Genomic DNA, 20,136 nt, shown 5'->3' on the forward strand with positions numbered 1-20,136 from the left:
CTAACCTTTGGTTGTTTAGTGTAGCCCCAGCGATTCTACAGACCCTAGGCCTGCTGTCTAACTCTCACGTGGTTCTTATACCACTTCCTTAGTATATGGTTTGTGAGGCCCCTAGGGCATAACTATTTGTGCAACTTATTGTATGCTAATTGAGTAACTTGTGAAGTACTTTGACCTCTGACCTCATAAAGAGTGCAGAGGGGCTATGTTTAGAATAAATACATATATATTTGATATATACCGTGTGTGGTGACCTTTCATTTGGTATTCAAGCTATTATAATTGGTAAAACAGCTTGCTTCACATGCTCTCTGAAGTCTTAGCCTAATACTGCTGGTCCATGCTACCACTAGGATAGCTTGTCTATAAGGTTGACTTTACAACCACCATCAATAAGGGTAGGTTAGACTGGTGCAAGGTGCCCACTAGAATAGTGGATATTATACGCCAGGCTTACTTCTCACAATGTCCACTAAAGCAAGTGGGCACCTTGCACCAGTCCAGACAACCCTTATGGTAATTTAGGAGGTCTCAGACAACATTATAAAGCTATCCAAGAGGTAGCTGTGGAGAGCAGCCTTCACGCTTAGTCTTGAAGGAGTGTAAAGCAGCTTGTTTTGCCAGAATGCAATCTTATAGTATAGATAAAATGAAAAGGAACCACACAAACTATGTATAAAAATATGTATTCATTATAGAACACTCTCTAGTACGTTACAGTATCTTCTATGTGAAGAGAGACACAGAGCACACAATGCTTTAGCAAAGAACTCACAGTAAATAGCACTAATACACCGTGCGCCCAAGGGAAGGGACCACACCATATACTAAGAAAGTGGTATACGAACCAAGACTCGAGTCAGGACAATGTCGAGTGGACGTAGAATTGCTGGGGACCCACAGAACCACTCAAGGTAAGTAGATACCCCAAGGAGAGCGTGTGCTGTGTGAGAACACGGCCGCATACTCCATACAAGTCTATGTACAAGTCGCAGTTGGAATTTTAAAGATTAGGGACCCTTCCCAGTGGACCCTGAAGAAACTCCATGAAAGACAGAAGGTTGGAGAGCCACCCCTCCCCTGAATACCATGGTACCCAAGTTTCCTATCCCAAGGAAGCCGGGTGCATAGGTGTGAAGTGGCGTCGGAAACCGCTGTCAAACCCAATTGAGGACTTCAGGAAGGTGCAGCTACTGGAAGAGGAGAAAATGTCCGGAGGAATCCAAACATGGATTCTTGAAGAGAAGTACCTGCAAGCAGAGGGAGAGTCTATATCACTCAGGGGTGACCAGGAGACTTGGAAGACGAATGCCCTCCGATGACGGTTGCTTCATGAAGGATGATGGTGACTTTTACTATGCAGCTGCGAGGACCAGGCGATGCTGAGGATGCCCACTACTCGGATGCAAGCAGTCCCACAAAGGATGTCGAGTGCCGAGGGATCGGTGTCTGGCGGGAACTCCAACAAGCCTTGGCAAATGCAACCTATGCAGGAAATCAATAAGTTGCATGGTTGGAACCAGCAAGGTCCAGGAGACTTACCACAAGCAGGAGAGTCAGGGCAGGCCCCGAGCACTCAAGGGTGCCCAAGGAAAACAACAGTGACCCTCAAAAGGACCTACAGCTGGAGGCACAGGAATCACAAGAGGACCTTGATCTGCTCACCAACAGGAGCAGGCCGCGGTGCCCACAAGGTGGTGTGGCTGAAGATCTTAGGAGAAGAAGTTGCAGGAGGTTGGGGACACTTGGAGCCCAATGCTCCTGGGAAGCTCGGTCCTCAGGAGACATAGATATCCACCACTTGTGGTGTTGAACCCTTTAGAGTCCGCAGGAGCTCGGGATCAGCAGACCAGTCAGCAGTGTTGAGGTGCCTACGAATGCTGGAAAATGACTCCTTCACTTCAAGGGAGATTATCTTCAAGTATATTGGATGCTCCACAGGTCCTCGACGGATCCTGTATGGTGCACAGGCACAGATGATGCAGCAGACTGAAAGGGAGGCCAAGTCAGGCCCAAATGTTTGGGTCATGTCCCATCAGGTGACAGCCGTCTGAGTTCTACTTTACACATATTTCTAAACAACTATGGTCTAATTTCTCTATGACATCTAGCGAAGATGATAAAGGAAGTCCTCTCTCGATGATTACATCAGTCAGCCAATTGAGTTCCCTGCCACAGACATTGAAACACCGCTCTGTCACAAGTCTCACTTTGATCTACCCAGCTACAAACCGGCCTTGATAAAGGCAACCGCCGAAACGCGTCTGCCAGGAGCTGTGAATGAGGACATTGCTTTTAATTACTTGTGCATCTTGGTGGCAATACATTTACAGCTCAGCAACTCTAGCATGTGTCTGAGCCATTTTTAATGTAAGGCGGGATTGGTGAAGTATGTGTGGCGGAGGTCGGCACCGCAATCAGGCACGCCTCTTGGTCTGGAGCTCCGCTTATCACCGACAAACTTTGTGGAAAAGTGCACGGACTGCACAACGTGGCGCCCCCCCCAGCCTGTATTGTGTTAAAGGCGCTGGGGAAAGAGCAGCAGCTGGTCTGCTGATAGAGTTGCTCAGCGGTGAGGGACTTTTCCATTGATTATACAGGTACGCTGGAGCAAACTGTACAAGGGCTGACGTGTTCAGGGCATCACTGTATGCACGGGTGGGTTATTTCACCTAGCTCGCAAATTGGGACATTTGTGCACCCCTCTGTATAATCGATGTACACGACCAAGTGAGGGAACGCAGGACGGACATATATATATTTTTTTTTTGTAAAAACCTTTATTGAGTTAATCAAAGCATGACAAGCGCCGGCCTACAACCACAGAGGCCGGCCGCAAACACAGGAATCAGATCAGGAGTCATGCACGTATATAAGACCAAATGATATCGACAATACAGATACAGCATGTGATTGTATATGCCTCAACGCAGCAGGATATCAAAGGTTTAATTTTAAAGTTATAAAGAAGCAGAAGTGGCTGTACTATCGGTGGCGTCACACCACAACATGAAGTTAAGAAGAGATGGGGGGAGGTACCCCGCAGTGCAAACAAGTCCAGGTGATGAGCAATATGAACCTTGGGCACACTATGCCCGCCGAGGCTGACGAGGAATAAAAGACAATGTAATAGCAAGCGATTAGCGAGCACACCCTCCCGAAAACCCACCCTCCGGAGACACTAAGGTATAGGCTAGTATAGACGCCAAACAGAGAAAGAAAAAAAGATAAGGAGAGACAGCCAACCCTACTGTAAGGAAGGAAAACCCCTACCCAAAGAAAGAAGAAAGAAAGAAAGGGGACCATAGAACAAAACAAACTAAAATAACAAACCCCCCCAACACCCGCCACCCTGCACCCCTGTAATGGCTACGGCCTACCCCACTAACAGCGTGCCTGTCGCCCCGGAACACCCCAAAGAAGGGTAATAAAGAAAGCGGAGGAGGAGAAGAACAAACATACTCCCGGCCACCTATACCCCCCGCCATTAGCGACCTCCCCAAAACATATTGTCCATTATTAAAAGCAAGTATTAAGCACCAATATGGGGAGGACCTCAACCAAAACCACCCGACTCCCAGTGAGATACACAGTACAATCCCGGCATAGATCACAAAGCGTAGCTAACCCCAAAAGTCAAAGACAACCATGACAGTTCGGTTCTTCACGATAATCTACGTCGCCAAAGCCAGCAATTCCGCAGAAAGCGAAGCGTCCCAGATAGTACAAAGCAGTGGCATCGGATCTAGGGCAGGATACAAGATAAAGTCAGCCCTGACCAGTGCGATTCTTTATGAAAACCCATGCCACCCAAGCCACAGTATTCATGTGGTAATCGAAACGTCCATAGCAGTTCGAAGCAGCTGAATCGGACCGAGGACAGGATACAAGATGGCGGCATCCACAGGACCAACGGGGAAAGATGAAGGAGATAAGCAGACCTCTCCGACGGTCACCAAAGAGCTGTTCTTGGCGATCAAAACCTTCGGCAACGATGTTTCGCCGAGCAGGAGTCATACCGGGAAAGCTGACTACGGTCTTAGGTGCAACATTCACGAGGCCAAAATCCTCGACGTGAGCTGAGTCAGGCTGCCGCGCGGGAACCTCAGAACAGTAGGCCAAATCTTCCACTGGAACCACAGAATGCTGGTCGTGTGTCGCAGCATCATCGCCCGGTCGCAAGCAGATATTTCCCAGCGTTTCTGACATTCGGTCATATGTGACTGTGAATAGGGAGTGGAGCGCCCTAATGGCGGCCATCACGGACCTCAACGATGGTGCGCCATCTGTCCTCTCCATCTCCCCCCCCAAAGAGACGAAGCAGGATTCAAGCCCCAGACTCACATCCGAGGCTCCAGGCACACACGAAGCCGATGGCAACAGCAGGCGCTCCCTTAGCTGGTGATCACGACACCTTCGCCGACCGCGGGGGCCCCCCCTTCAACACCGCCGTCCCCAGCAGGGTCTCCGGGCGAGCGGCCCCCGACCGCGGCGCACGATGCACACCCTGTGTCACGAGACCGAGTCCTCAGTGCCAGCTGTTAATTGGATTGCAGATCGGAGATGTAGAAAAAGTTCCGAGCACGGAAGACCGGACGAAACACTGGTTCCACAGCCGCTGTTGATCAATTCCAGCCCGGATGGGCTAGAAATCGAGGTCCCGGCTGCAGCCCTGGAGTAGGCCGAAAATGGAACACGACATAACTCCGCCACCCAGTATGTTAGGGAGTCCCGGATTGCACCACCGATATCAGGCGAGCTTCATACACACGGGAGTCCGGCGTAGGTAAAGGATAAATGACAGGATATGCGAGCTGCCGGCGGAGGTCAACGGAGCCGGGAGCTTAAGCAGCCATCTTGGATCGTAGCGTAGCTCCTCCCCCCAGGACGGACATATTGAGAGAGGAAAAGTACTTACTTGATGGAACTCTCCCTGTCCTCTCTTGATGATTACATTAATCATCAATCAGCCAACTGAGTTCTCCACCACAGACATTTAATGTAAAGCGGGATTGGTGAAATATATATATATATATATATATATATATATATATATATATATATATATATATATATATATATATATATATATATATATATATATATATATATATATATATATATATATATATATATATATATATATATATATATATATATATATATATATATATATATATATATATGAGGAAGGAAGCTTTCACCTGTGCTAATAAGCTAAACTAAGCATCTTGAGGTGTCCTGCGCTGTTTTTTCTCGAAGAAGGAATTGCATTGTCCGATTTACATGGGTTTCCGGTTGCCCTGCAGGACCGCCGCAGGCAAGAAGCTACGAACTACCGGGATTAAGTGGTTGAATATATATATATAGGGATCGGATTCACTCAGGCCCACCTGCAAGGCTCGGAGAGAGATGGAGCAGTGAGGAGGTTATTAATCTCATGCTTGGCGGAAAAGGATTGCCGCTTCTGCCCCCGCTGTAAGGATCGCTGGACCTGTGGGTTGGTGCGGTGTGGGGACCAAGGAAAGCGCCAAGATTCCAGCTGTACAACAGGAATTTGGCTACTCTAACATCACAGATTGTCCAGCTGAGGCCCAAAAACCACAAGGTATCACAAACACCCCCGCATCACCTACCTGAAATTGCTGTGCATTCTGGGACTTGGAGTTCACAAAGATGACGTGAGCTCTTTGCGATGAGCGAAAACATCATGGGTGGGGCCAGCCATGTCCAATCAGCAAGGGGCAGGACATTATTTAATGTGATTGATTGGATAAGTTACCTGAACAATTGTGGGCGATATATATATATGTATATATATATATATATGTTATATATATATATATATATTACCTACTGGCGATAGCCAGTAGGTATATATAGTTAGGATTGTTTTCCATAGGGAAATCGCAACATTCTATTGGGAATAACTTTGGCGCCGGTTGAGGAATCTTCCTGAAATTTTCCTTAACGTTGCCTCGCGGCGCTCCGCTCCTTCCCCGAACGTTTGGGGGGGATTCGTCAAGCGGGGGCCGAGATAAAAGGGGGGTCCCAAAACGTGTTTTCCCCATGTTAATTTCCATAGGGCGGTTGGACTCACTTTTAGCCCGAACGGCTGAATGGTAGCTTGATTGGAATAAAGTGGTAACACTTAATACTTTTAATTTGAAAAGGAACAAAATGAGGGGTTTCATTTTGCCATAGAAATTTTATATATATATATATTCACTGAAAAAACCATAGGTTACACACCAGTTATAGTTAGGAATTAGCATTTAAAAAACTTTTGAAATTCACTGAAAAAACCATAGGTTTCACACCAGTTATAGTTAGCTGGAAATTGTACTCGCATAAAACCATTGAAATTCCCACGTTATAGTTAGATGGACTCACTATAACTTGCACGTCTGCAATGCACTGCTGATGACGTCACATATTACATCACTCATGCATATATTTAAATATTTAAACATTACTCGCTAATATATGTATTCACTAAGATACACTTAATAAGCCAGTTAACCAATCAACTTTTTTTTTAAAAACACTGAAAAAACCATAGGTTTCAGGCCTTATATAGTTAGGAATTAGCATTTAAAAAACCTTTGAAATTCACTCAAAAAACTATAGGTTTCAGGCCTTATATAGTTAGGAATTAGCATTTAAAAAACCTTTGAAATTCACTGAAAAAACCATAGGTTTCAGGCCTTATATAGTTAGGAATCAGCATTTAAAAAACCTTTGAAATTCACTGAAAAAAACCATAGGTTTCAGGAGTTATATAGTTAGGAATTAGTTTTTAAAAAAACTTTGAAATTCACTCAAAAAACTAAAAGTTTTAGTGGTGTTATAGTTAGCTGGACATTTTACTCATACAAAACCAATGAAAATGCTCCTATATAGTTAGTTGTACTAACTATATTTCGCGCACCCGCAATCCACTGCTGATGATGTCACATATTAGATCATTCATGACATGGTCAGTGACATCACTGATGACATCTCAAATGACATCACTGATGACATCATCCATGTGACAATCACATACACCTTTTCATACACTATTATAATTTTTCATCACTGTTTGTAAAACACAGAGTATCATATTTAAATCCATTGTCACAGCAATACAAGTATCTAAAAATCCACTCAGTGATTCATAGATGTATACACACATCTAATCACTTACCTATGGATTCACTCATACATGCTGTCAATGAACAATAGAACACTATCAAAAATACTTATACATCTATATCAACATTAAACAACAGCACGCATCCTATTCACATATGAAGTCATCCTACTCACTTATGCAAACAATGGATCATACTTACATATTTACTTAGCAAAACACTTATACAAACACCACTCCTTCTATTCATTTAGATAGTAAGTCATACTTAGTGAATTATAAAATCATTATTACAAGTATACAGTTATCCATACAGGCACTCACACAATCATTGTGTCTTATGTATACTTATTTATATACAACAGCGACACATACACTGCCTTTTATTTTTCTAGTTTGTTGGACCTGTACCTTTGAGAAATATATTTGCTCATCACCACACCCATAAAGAGATTCCCTCACCCAAACTGTTAGAACATGTAGTTTTAACTTCATATATCTACTGAATCAACTATTCACACATCTTTGGACAGTCACACCCCCCCCCCCCACCGAACCACACACACTTTCACACTCCCATACAAATACTCAGTTAACTAATCAATAACTAATATAGACTTTCACATAGCTAGTAACCAACTGTAGAATCAGTTTACACAACAACTGACAAAGTGATACAGATATTCACACAGTTTAGTCACTATCCACTATATTTAGTGAGACATTATAAATTGGTCAAGTAAACAGTCAATTACACTGCTACTAAATCCTCCATCCAAATATTTATTTATATATATCCACTCATTCTTCAATGTAAATTGCTATATATATAATGCATATTTAAATAACGAAGCAAACCACATTCACTGGATGATGTCATCAGTGATGTCATCAGTGATGTCATTTGAGATGTCATCAGTGATGTCACTGACCATGTCATGAATGATCTAATATGTGACATCATCAGCAGTGGATTGCGGGTGCGCGAAATATAGTTGGTACAACTAACTATATAGGAGCAATTTCATTGGTTTTGTATGAGTAAAATGTCCAGCTAACTATAACACCACTAAAACTTATAGTTTTTTGAGTGAATTTCAAAGGTTTTTTAAAAACTAATTCCTAACTATATAACTCCTGAAACCTATGGTTTTTTCAGTGAATATATATATATATATATATATATATATATATATATATATATATATATATATATATATATATATATATATATATATTTATATATATATATTATATATATATATATATATATATATATATATATATATATATATATATATATATATATATATATATATATTAGCAAGCAAAGCCCTCGAGCTTTAAGAGGTCACACAACGAACTGACAGCCATCCGGTTTTCGTGCCTTGGGATGCGTGTAGCTTTGACCTTCAATGTTCATTCACGATGTCCGACGCGTTTCAAGGCATTAGCGCCTTTTCATCAGGGACTTGTGCACAGAGGGAGAGAAGGACTTCACTGAAACTCCGTTTTCTTCCCTTTATTGAAGAAAGGACCGCCTCAGTGGGCGTGGCTTGTTCAAGGTAGCCAGCATGGAGCTGGTAGTTGTAGTCCTTTGTTATCAGTGAAGTAAGTTTTGTGCCCTGAGTGGGCTCCCACCCTCTGTCAATTGTCGTAGTATAACCTTTGAGTAAGGTGAGAGTCTTGGCTGCACGCATTGATTAAAAGTGGCAGTTCGCGCTGGCAAGATGAACAACAGTGTTTCTTCTGCGGCCCCTTCTCTCAATAAACATCAGATGCGAGAGGGAGGGTGGTGCTCCTCTTGTCACGGCCAAGGGCAACCGCGCGAAAATGTTAGCAAGCAAAGCCCTCGAGCTTTAAGAGGTCACACAACGAACTGACAGCCATCCGGTTTTCGTGCCTTGGGATGCGTGTAGCTTTGACCTTCAATGTTCATTCACGATGTCCGACGCGTTTCAAGGCATTAGCGCCTTTTCATCAGGGACTTGTGCACAGAGGGAGAGAAGGACTTCACTGAAACTCCGTTTTCTTCCCTTTATTGAAGAAAGGACCGCCTCAGTGGGCGTGGCTTGTTCAAGGTAGCCAGCATGGAGCTGGTAGTTGTAGTCCTTTGTTATCAGTGAAGTAAGTTTTGTGCCCTGAGTGGGCTCCCACCCTCTGTCAATTGTCGTAGTATAACCTTTGAGTAAGGTGAGAGTCTTGGCTGCACGCATTGATTAAAAGTGGCAGTTCGCGCTGGCAAGATGAACAACAGTGTTTCTTCTGCGGCCCCTTCTCTCAATAAACATCAGATGCGAGAGGGAGGGTGGTGCTCCTCTTGTCACGGCCAAGGGCAACCGCGCGAAAATGTTAGCAAGCAAAGCTCTCGAGCTTTAAGAGGTCACACAACGAACTGACAGCCATCCGGTTTTCGTGCCTTGGGATGCGTGTAGCTTTGACCTTCAATGTTCATTCACGATGTCCGACGCGTTTCAAGGCATTAGCGCCTTTTCATCAGGGACTTGTGCACAGAGGGAGAGAAGGACTTCACTGAAACTCCGTTTTCTTCCCTTTATTGAAGAAAGGACCGCCTCAGTGGGCGTGGCTTGTTCAAGGTAGCCAGCATGGAGCTGGTAGTTGTAGTCCTTTGTTATCAGTGAAGTAAGTTTTGTGCCCTGAGTGGGCTCCCACCCTCTGTCAATTGTCGTAGTATAACCTTTGAGTAAGGTGAGAGTCTTGGCTGCACGCATTGATTAAAAGTGGCAGTTCGCGCTGGCAAGATGAACAACAGTGTTTCTTCTGCGGCCCCTTCTCTCAATAAACATCAGATGCGAGAGGGAGGGTGGTGCTCCTCTTGTCACGGCCAAGGGCAACCGCGCGAAAATGTTAGCAAGCAAAGCCCTCGAGCTTTAAGAGGTCACACAACGAACTGACAGCCATCCGGTTTTCGTGCCTTGGGATGCGTGTAGCTTTGACCTTCAATGTTCATTCACGATGTCCGACGCGTTTCAAGGCATTAGCGCCTTTTCATCAGGGACTTGTGCACAGAGGGAGAGAAGGACTTCACTGAAACTCCGTTTTCTTCCCTTTATTGAAGAAAGGACCGCCTCAGTGGGCGTGGCTTGTTCAAGGTAGCCAGCATGGAGCTGGTAGTTGTAGTCCTTTGTTATCAGTGAAGTAAGTTTTGTGCCCTGAGTGGGCTCCCACCCTCTGTCAATTGTCGTAGTATAACCTTTGAGTAAGGTGAGAGTCTTGGCTGCACGCATTGATTAAAAGTGGCAGTTCGCGCTGGCAAGATGAACAACAGTGTTTCTTCTGCGGCCCCTTCTCTCAATAAACATCAGATGCGAGAGGGAGGGTGGTGCTCCTCTTGTCACGGCCAAGGGCAACCGCGCAAAAATGTTAGCAAGCAAAGCCCTCGAGCTTTAAGAGGTCACACAACGAACTGACAGCCATCCGGTTTTCGTGCCTTGGGATGCGTGTAGCTTTGACCTTCAATGTTCATTCACGATGTCCGACGCGTTTCAAGGCATTAGCGCCTTTTCATCAGGGACTTGTGCACAGAGGGAGAGAAGGACTTCACTGAAACTCCGTTTTCTTCCCTTTATTGAAGAAAGGACCGCCTCAGTGGGCGTGGCTTGTTCAAGGTAGCCAGCATGGAGCTGGTAGTTGTAGTCCTTTGTTATCAGTGAAGTAAGTTTTGTGCCCTGAGTGGGCTCCCACCCTCTGTCAATTGTCGTAGTATAACCTTTGAGTAAGGTGAGAGTCTTGGCTGCACGCATTGATTAAAAGTGGCAGTTCGCGCTGGCAAGATGAACAACAGTGTTTCTTCTGCGGCCCCTTCTCTCAATAAACATCAGATGCGAGAGGGAGGGTGGTGCTCTTCTTGTCACGGCCAAGGGCAACCGCGCGAAAATGTTAGCAAGCAAAGCCCTCGAGCTTTAAGAGGTCACACAACGAACTGACAGCCATCCGGTTTTCGTGCCTTGGGATGCGTGTAGCTTTGACCTTCAATGTTCATTCACGATGTCCGACGCGTTTCAAGGCATTAGCGCCTTTTCATCAGGGACTTGTACACAGAGGGAGAGAAGGACTTCACTGAAACTCCGTTTTCTTCCCTTTATTGAAGAAAGGACCGCCTCAGTGGGCGTGGCTTGTTCAAGGTAGCCAGCATGGAGCTGGTAGTTGTAGTCCTTTGTTATCAGTGAAGTAAGTTTTGTGCCCTGAATGGGCTCCCACCCTCTGTCAATTGTCGTAGTATAACCTTTGAGTAAGGTGAGAGTCTTGGCTGCACGCATTGATTAAAAGTGGCAGTTCGCGCTGGCAAGATGAACAACAGTGTTTCTTCTGCGGCCCCTTCTCTCAATAAACATCAGATGCGAGAGGGAGGGTGGTGCTCCTCTTGTCACGGCCAAGGGCAACCGCGCGAAAATGTTAGCAAGCAAAGCCCTCGAGCTTTAAGAGGTCACACAACGAACTGACAGCCATCCGGTTTTCGTGCCTTGGGATGCGTGTAGCTTTGACCTTCAATGTTCATTCACGATGTCCGACGCGTTTCAAGGCATTAGCGCCTTTTCATCAGGGACTTGTGCACAGAGGGAGAGAAGGACTTCACTGAAACTCCGTTTTCTTCCCTTTATTGAAGAAAGGACCGCCTCAGTGGGCGTGGCTTGTTCAAGGTAGCCAGCATGGAGCTGGTAGTTGTAGTCCTTTGTTATCAGTGAAGTAAGTTTTGTGCCCTGAGTGGGCTCCCACCCTCTGTCAATTGTCGTAGTATAACCTTTGAGTAAGGTGAGAGTCTTGGCTGCACGCATTGATTAAAAGTGGCAGTTCGCGCTGGCAAGATGAACAACAGTGTTTCTTCTGCGGCCCCTTCTCTCAATAAACATCAGATGCGAGAGGGAGGGTGGTGCTCCTCTTGTCACGGCCAAGGGCAACCGCGCGAAAATGTTAGCAAGCAAAGCCCTCGAGCTTTAAGAGGTCACACAACGAACTGACAGCCATCCGGTTTTCGTGCCTTGGGATGCGTGTAGCTTTGACCTTCAATGTTCATTCACGATGTCCGACGCGTTTCAAGGCATTAGCGCCTTTTCATCAGGGACTTGTGCACAGAGGGAGAGAAGGACTTCACTGAAACTCCGTTTTCTTCCCTTTATTGAAGAAAGGACCGCCTCAGTGGGCGTGGCTTGTTCAAGGTAGCCAGCATGGAGCTGGTAGTTGTAGTCCTTTGTTATCAGTGAAGTAAGTTTTGTGCCCTGAGTGGGCTCCCACCCTCTGTCAATTGTCGTAGTATAACCTTTGACTAAGGTGAGAGTCTTGGCTGCACGCATTGATTAAAAGTGGCAGTTCGCGCTGGCAAGATGAACAACAGTGTTTCTTCTGCGGCCCCTTCTCTCAATAAACATCAGATGCGAGAGGGAGGGTGGTGCTCCTCTTGTCACGGCCAAGGGCAACCGCGCGAAAATGTTAGCAAGCAAAGCCCTCGAGCTTTAAGAGGTCACACAACGAACTGACAGCCATCCGGTTTTCGTGCCTTGGGATGCGTGTAGCTTTGACCTTCAATGTTCATTCACGATGTCCGACGCGTTTCAAGGCATTAGCGCCTTTTCATCAGGGACTTGTGCACAGAGGGAGAGAAGGACTTCACTGAAACTCCGTTTTCTTCCCTTTATTGAAGAAAGGACCGCCTCAGTGGGCGTGGCTTGTTCAAGGTAGCCAGCATGGAGCTGGTAGTTGTAGTCCTTTGTTATCAGTGAAGTAAGTTTTGTGCCCTGAGTGGGCTCCCACCCTCTGTCAATGTGTGACCTCTTAAAGCTCGAGGGCTTTGCTTGCTAACATTTTCGCGCGGTTGCCCTTGGCCGTGACAAGAGGAGCACCACCCTCCCTCTCGCATCTGATGTTTATTGAGAGAAGGGGCCGCAGAAGAAACACTGTTGTTCATCTTGCCAGCGCGAACTGCCACTTTTAATCAATGCGTGCAGCCAAGACTCTCACCTTACTCAAAGGTTATACTACGACAATTGACAGAGGGTGGGAGCCCACTCAGGGCACAAAACTTACTTCACTGATAACAAAGGACTACAACTACCAGCTCCATGCTGGCTACCTTGAACAAGCCACGCCCACTGAGGCGGTCCTTTCTTCAATAAAGGGAAGAAAACGGAGTTTCAGTGAAGTCCTTCTCTCCCTCTGTGCACAAGTCCCTGATGAAAAGGCGCTAATGCCTTGAAACGCGTCGGACATCGTGAATGAACATTGAAGGTCAAAGCTACACGCATCCCAAGGCACGAAAACCGGATGGCTGTCAGTTCGTTGTGTGACCTCTTAAAGCTCGAGGGCTTTGCTTGCTAACATTTTCGCGCGGTTGCCCTTGGCCGTGACAAGAGGAGCACCACCCTCCCTCTCGCATCTGATGTTTATTGAGAGAAGGGGCCGCAGAAGAAACACTGTTGTTCATCTTGCCAGCGCGAACTGCCACTTTTAATCAATGCGTGCAGCCAAGACTCTCACCTTACTCAAAGGTTATACTATGACAATTGACAGAGGGTGGGAGCCCACTCAGGGCACAAAACTTACTTCACTGATAACAAAGGACTACAACTACCAGCTCCATGCTGGCTACCTTGAACAAGCCACGCCCACTGAGGCGGTCCTTTCTTCAATAAAGGGAAGAAAACGGAGTTTCAGTGAAGTCCTTCTCTCCCTCTGTGCACAAGTCCCTGATGAAAAGGCGCTAATGCCTTGAAACGCGTCGGACATCGTGAATGAACATTGAAGGTCAAAGCTACACGCATCCCAAGGCACGAAAACCCGATGGCTGTCAGTTCGTTGTGTGACCTCTTAAAGCTCGAGGGCTTTGCTTGCTAATATATATATATATATATATATATATATATATATATATATATATATATATATATATATATATATATAGTGAAAGAATTACACTAGATGTACCTCATCTCTCGCCTAGAAAGGAAAAACCTAAAAAGTTCTTTCTGAAATAGACTAATATCTGCATTCTAAGGAAACATTTGAAACTTTTGAAGGACAGGAGCACGGAAGCAAATCCTCTAACATTTTCTAAGGCCTACATTATTTTAGTAAAAGAGAATTATTTCTAACAGATTTACGAAGTCTCTCACAAAGAATAAAAGTTTTTCTTCTGTGTTTGTCGTGTCTCGGCATTTTAAGAGACATAAATCACATTCAATTAGACAGACAGGATAATCCTCATTATTCAATAAGTACTTATCTATGTTTCTCAACTAGCATTGACATAATTTCTCATTACGTTATTTTCATTACCTAGGGAAACATTTAACGAGCGTTTCCTTACACATCATCACGCTGTACACTATGTTTTCATGTGTTAATAATAATCCATTCTATTAGTTTTATGTTAGTTCACTCTTTCGGGCGGACTATATTGAGCAGATTTTATTTACAAAAAACATGCTGCATCACTCGTTACCCTGGTCCTAAAACTTATCGTACTAACAGCAGGGCCGGACTGGCTACCGGGCAGTTGTGTGTGCTGCCGTGCTGGAGCTAATTTCGTTGATGGGGACCTGCGTGTGCAAAACGAAATTCGTTTTGCTTTTTTTATTTCAAATCGCACGCAGGTCCCCATCAACGAAATAAGCCCCCACCCAGGGCCGGACTGGCTACCAGGCAGTTGTGTGTGCTGCCGTGCTGGGGCTTATTTAGTTGATGGGGACCTGCGCGTGCAAAACGAAATTCGTTTTGCTTTTTTTATTTCAAATCGCACACAGGTCCCCATCAACTAAATAAGCCCCCACCACAGAGAAATTAGCCCCTTGCTCAGCAGCACACGCAACTGCCCGGTAGCCAGTCCGGCCCTGACTAACAGAAGACGCTCTGAATGTATGTGCAGCTTGTGAATTAAGTTATTGGTGGAAACTGTAAACTGCTTGTACTTGAAGACTCCTGCTATAGGGCAGTGCGCCTCACTGAAGAGGTACGTCATGGAGCTTTTTTAGGGTATCTTCCGAACATCTGACCTGTAGTGCGAAGTCACAAATAATAAATTAACAAACAAAGAAATAGTAATGAAATATGTAACACTAATTAATTTAATACTACACAAAGAAATATTATTACAATATGTAAGAAATAATAATTAAATAATTACTGCTAGTGTAAGGGCGGGATTTTCCTTCTAAAGTCTGCTTACCATTTTCTGGAAATCCCGTCACAGGTCGACTGGACCTTTTTATCTGTCATAGAATGAATTAGGCAATCTATTTACCAATAATCAACAAATTTCAACAGTTCTCATTGTTTCCCCCAAAGAACCACCAACCAAAGACTAAGTTTGAACATTTATTACAAAGCCAAAAACAACTGAAGGTATAAACACCTCAGCAAAAGGTTCAGAAGATAAACAGGCACTAATACAAACATAATCCTACGGAAGAGTCTCAGACGGCTCAGGAATAATACATGGATCAATTCAAGAATCATCAGGCTAACAAGAATTGCTGTAACCTGAGTTTTAGTATGCATTGAAAAAAAAAGTATAAATTCAGGTTAATCTGTCCCTACACTATACTAAGTGACATCCCTACTCAACAATAGCCCAATCTAATAAAGGTGTCAGCAGTGGTGACTTCCAAAGAAGTTCACTCACTTTCTCTCTCTGTTAGTTTAGAGTCTCCTCAGTCATAGCTAAGCTCTCTGACAACCAACCGCTCCCTCTCGTCTCTCAGCTCATCTGCTCTGCCCCCTCCCTCGGGGTGCTGTCCCTAATACAAAACCCCACAATGCGGACGACACGCCTTCAGGTACGCCCCTCTCGAAGGTGTTGGTTTTCAGATTTTTCCATTATGGCACCTCTCCATCCTTGTCCGTTGAAACGTCCTTGGGTCCCAGGCTCTCCTTTGCTTCAAGTTGCTTTCTTAAATTCCTCAGCTACTCCTCCACGTCTGAGCCTAGCATCCTAACTCTCTTACACAATGGGCCCTTCTACTCCACTATCGGCTTAGCTCTGCACCTGCAAAGGAATACATGTGAATCGGCTCACAAATTCCTAATGTTGCAATTGATTTTAGCTAAAGGCAGCCTTCTCTAAAACATTTCTACGATTTAATGCTAAGCAAACATTTTCGATCAGGCCTACAAGACTTCCATGAACTAGGCCTCTGCACGTTATAGGCCCAACATCCTAACATGAGCAATAGCTTTTCGTTCTTGTAGCCTCCATCTTTAAAGCAAAATAAATTTTCTATCTCAAGCACTTTTATCACGGTTAAAAGGTACAACTATGAATTTTAATAAAGCTGATCTAGAGTCACAATGATCTATTAAACACATCTCTTATTAATAAAAGGCTTCACATCAAACGACATTTCTATGTTAAAACCGCATTATTGATTTTCAACTCTTAACACTAGCTCTACATGTAATTCTAATACCAAGTACATTAGTTCTCAGCCCTACATTGCATTTGAACACGATTAGTGAATCCTCTATATATGCGGGTGTTAACTACTTGTACATATGATACACCCCTACAAATTTTACTTCTGTTTGGCGCTCTCTCACTAGGCTTTACTGCATTACTCAATTCGAAAGTCACACAAATAAATAAATACAGAAATGAAGAACTGCATACGTAAAATTGTTGTGTTGAGAGTGAGACTGATCTTGGCGGAGGCAGTGTTGGTCAGCGACGCCCAATATTGAAGGTAAATATATCAGCACATGCTATCTCGCGATTTTCAAGGGCGCTTGCATGCAAAGGCCGCATCTGGTGCGGGGGGGGGGGGGGTGTTAGAACTCAAAAGCCATCCTATTAGAACTAACGTGCCTAGTTCCTAGCACTGTATTGTCCAAATAGGCTAAGTCTATACGAAAACACTATTTGATATGCATTTTTCATGAGGGATAAGAACTGACAGCCGCTCTGCTATTGATGGCTTTTAATCGATGGGTTTGTAAAAGCAAGTGGCGCGCCGTCTGCCCACATCAGGTTTATGGCTTGGTGCGCCTGGAATGTCTGGCTTCACCTGTGTATTCAGCAGCCGTTCCATCTGTTCCTTTGCACCCTGGCTCCGGGCTGGACACGCGCACAGCACACGCTGGGAAACAGAGCAAACCCCTCGAACTCACAGTCATGCTATGATTTAAGGAATGACAGGCTGGGTGTTTTTGCTTACGAATCCCTACATTTCCGGCCTGCACAAATACTCATTCGCCTCTTCTGGAATAATGCCACATCGGCGCTGGCATTATCTATATATTGTTTCACTGCTGCTGGCTGCTAACCTTCTGAAAACCATCACAGGAGCCAAAAGGTTCGGAGATTCATCGAGGAGCCCGCCGCCTCTCTCCCCGAAGGAGAGAAGAGATGAATTACACTTTGACTGACTGTGGCAGCGCGCGGCTGATAAACGCGACCTTGTATCTGAAGAAGGAACAGTACTCGAACAGCTCTCGCCTCTTGAAGGACCACTCTGTATCACTGCTTCGTGAGTGGTTCTTTTTGCCCGTCTCCGGAGAGGCCCGGCTGTTCCTCATTCCGACCGTGTCTTGCCTCGGCGCTGCCCTTCTCATCATCCCTGCCATCCTGTTCGTCATTTGCTCGAACCCCAGCCTGCGGAAGGAGACAAGATACCAGCTTCTGGGCAACGCCCTCCTCTCTGATCTGGTCTATCTCACCTTCTACACCCTGACGGCTGTCTTCAATGTGCTGAGCGTCAAGCTTCCCGGTTATGCGTGCGTGCTGCTGCTCTTCCTGCTTGCCGTCACCTACTGTGGTGGGGTCTTGACTGCTGCCGCCATGGTGCTGGATACCTACTTGGCCGTCTTGTGGCCTCTGCGCTACATCTCCATTGTGCCTCCCTCTAGGACCAAGAAGCTGATCGTGGTCCTTTGGATTTCCTCGTCTTTTTTCCCAGCCGCCATATTTGTGGTGTTGTATCTGACTCAGAAAGCCAGCCGCTGCCCCTTTGAAAACTGCTCCCTGCCGGTTATCCTAATCGTTATGCTGCATGGAGATGACACAATCAAGTTCTGCTACATCCTCTTTGTGGCTTCCTCCCTGCTCTGCATCTCCTTGGTCCTGTGCTGCTATGCCCTGCTCTGCTTTAAAACGCGCGAGTCTGGCATTTGGAAGGGAGTCGCCTCGCGGGCCAGCATCACCTTCCTCATGCACCACACCATCCTCTTTTTCTACTTCTTCCCCCTGCTGCTCCTCATCACAGAGACCCTGCTTTACATGAACCACATTATCGGGCTTCGCACAGGGCTGTGGGTCACCCTGACCATCTGCAATGTGCTGATTGTTCTGCCAAAAGCGCTCTTTCCGTACTTCTATGGACTTCGGTACCGGGAGATCTCAAACTCCGTTCGTCTTCTGTTCCAACGGAAGCGTCTTAGCTTGGTGGCGCCCATTATTCCATAAGCTCTCAAACTATGTCTTGCTGTTGTCCTCACAGACCTTCATTATTGTTTTGCCACTTATGGTCCTGTAAGATTTTGAGCTGAGTCTGACTTCCGGGCTGAAGAAAATGGCTTGGTCTGGTGACAACTAGTAGCCAATGGGATCTTCGTTTGTTTCTGGGATCTGGTCTGATGAAAACATCTTTATATTTTCCCAGCCGTTAGTCTGTGACGTCACAATCTGAGTTCGACTTCTATCCCAATGGAATCAACTTAGTCTAGTGACACCCATTGTTCCAAAAAGTCCCTTTTTCGAACAGGGCCCAGCTGTTGGTTTCATGAAACCACCTTGGTTTGATGGGTCCGATCAACCGATGGAATCTTCGCACCAGCCTGGCTCCTGGTCTGTCTGATTAAATCATCTTCTCATCCTACGACATCTAAAAATCTGTTAGGTCTCTAGTCCAACAGAAGCGTTTAATGTTGTAGTTACTATGATCCTTCAAAGTGTCAAACTTTGACCGATTGCTGGTCCTCTGGAAGTCTTGAGTGTAGGCATAAGTCCTTAAGATCTTTTTCTCCCATCTGCCTTCTCTACTGAGTGGAACATCTTTTTTATTGCAATATTTACTAACTGAAGCCTGTGATTTTTTGCTACCCGTTCTTTTTGAGGTTCTAGTTGGATTGACTGCTGATCCCATGGAAGCGTTTCGTGTGGTGGAGTGTATTATCCTTTTATATTTTGAGCAATGTCTAATTGCCTTTCCTATTGAAGTTTAAATCTCGTGACACCTATAAGGTCACAAGCTCTAACTGGTCTCTTCTAGAAGAAACATTTAACCTGGCAACCCATATGGTGCAGCTATCTATTGATTGAGAGGGTGTAGATCATGTTTTTGAAGTCAGAAACGATTCTTACAAGGGGTGTTGGATTTTGTAGTTCTTTATACCTAGTTTTGCGAATTCAACACACTTTGGGCCATATGTATCAAGGCCAAATGGGTTCGCAAACTCCGAAATTCGCAGAATTTCGGCGTTAGCGAACTCATTTTCGCAAAATGGTATGTATGAAAGAATTTGGGTGCAAAATAAGGAATCGCAAAATTTGCCATTCCTTATTTTGCGATTGCATTTAAGGAATCGCAAATTTTGCGATTCCTTAAATGCAATGTATTAAGCAAAAAAATATTCAAAAATGCCCTTAAGGAATCGCAAATACCACCAACTTCTAGTTGGTGGTAAGTTGCGATTTCCTTGAAAAATGCACATTTCAGCATTTTTCAAAGTGCCATGTGCACCCATACTTATTTCAGGGGTGCAACAGGGTGTCCTTTAGACACACCTGCACCCTTGAAATGATTCTCAATTTGCGATTAGCAAATTGTGAATCGCAAATTGTGAATAAATTCCCATTCCTTCCTATGGGCCAGGAGGCCCATAGAAATGAATGGGAAAGTATTCCTTAATTGCGAATTCGCAATTTGCTAATCGCAATTAAGGAATATCAAGAAATTGCAAAAAATAGCATTTTTCTTGATACATACCATTTTGCGATTCTGAAATAGCGATTTCTTAAAAATCGCTATTACAGAATCGCAAAATGGTTCCTTGAT

The 20,136-nt window shown here is 44.9% G+C and overlaps 1 protein-coding gene across 1 annotated transcript; it reads left to right on the forward strand.

The window, feature by feature from the left end:
* Positions 1–15,258: 15,258 nt before the first annotated feature.
* GPR148 (G protein-coupled receptor 148) lies at positions 15,259–19,709 on the forward strand. Its single transcript, XM_078666837.1, has 2 exons — positions 15,259–15,279; positions 16,688–19,709. Exon 2 carries the CDS (start codon positions 17,490–17,492, stop codon positions 18,543–18,545), a length of 1,056 nt encoding a protein of 351 aa, XP_078522963.1. The 5' UTR covers positions 15,259–15,279; positions 16,688–17,489; the 3' UTR covers positions 18,546–19,709.
* The last annotated feature ends 427 nt before the right edge of the window (positions 19,710–20,136 follow it).

Source organism: Lissotriton helveticus, chromosome 11 (genome assembly GCF_964261635.1).
Source record: "Lissotriton helveticus chromosome 11, aLisHel1.1, whole genome shotgun sequence".
Lineage (NCBI taxonomy): Eukaryota > Metazoa > Chordata > Amphibia > Caudata > Salamandridae > Lissotriton > Lissotriton helveticus.

Bases quoted from the DNA above. Each gene is read 5' to 3' on its own strand.
- GPR148 (XM_078666837.1), top strand. From the start codon at position 17,490: ATGAATTACACTTTGACTGACTGTGGCAGCGCGCGGCTGATAAACGCG.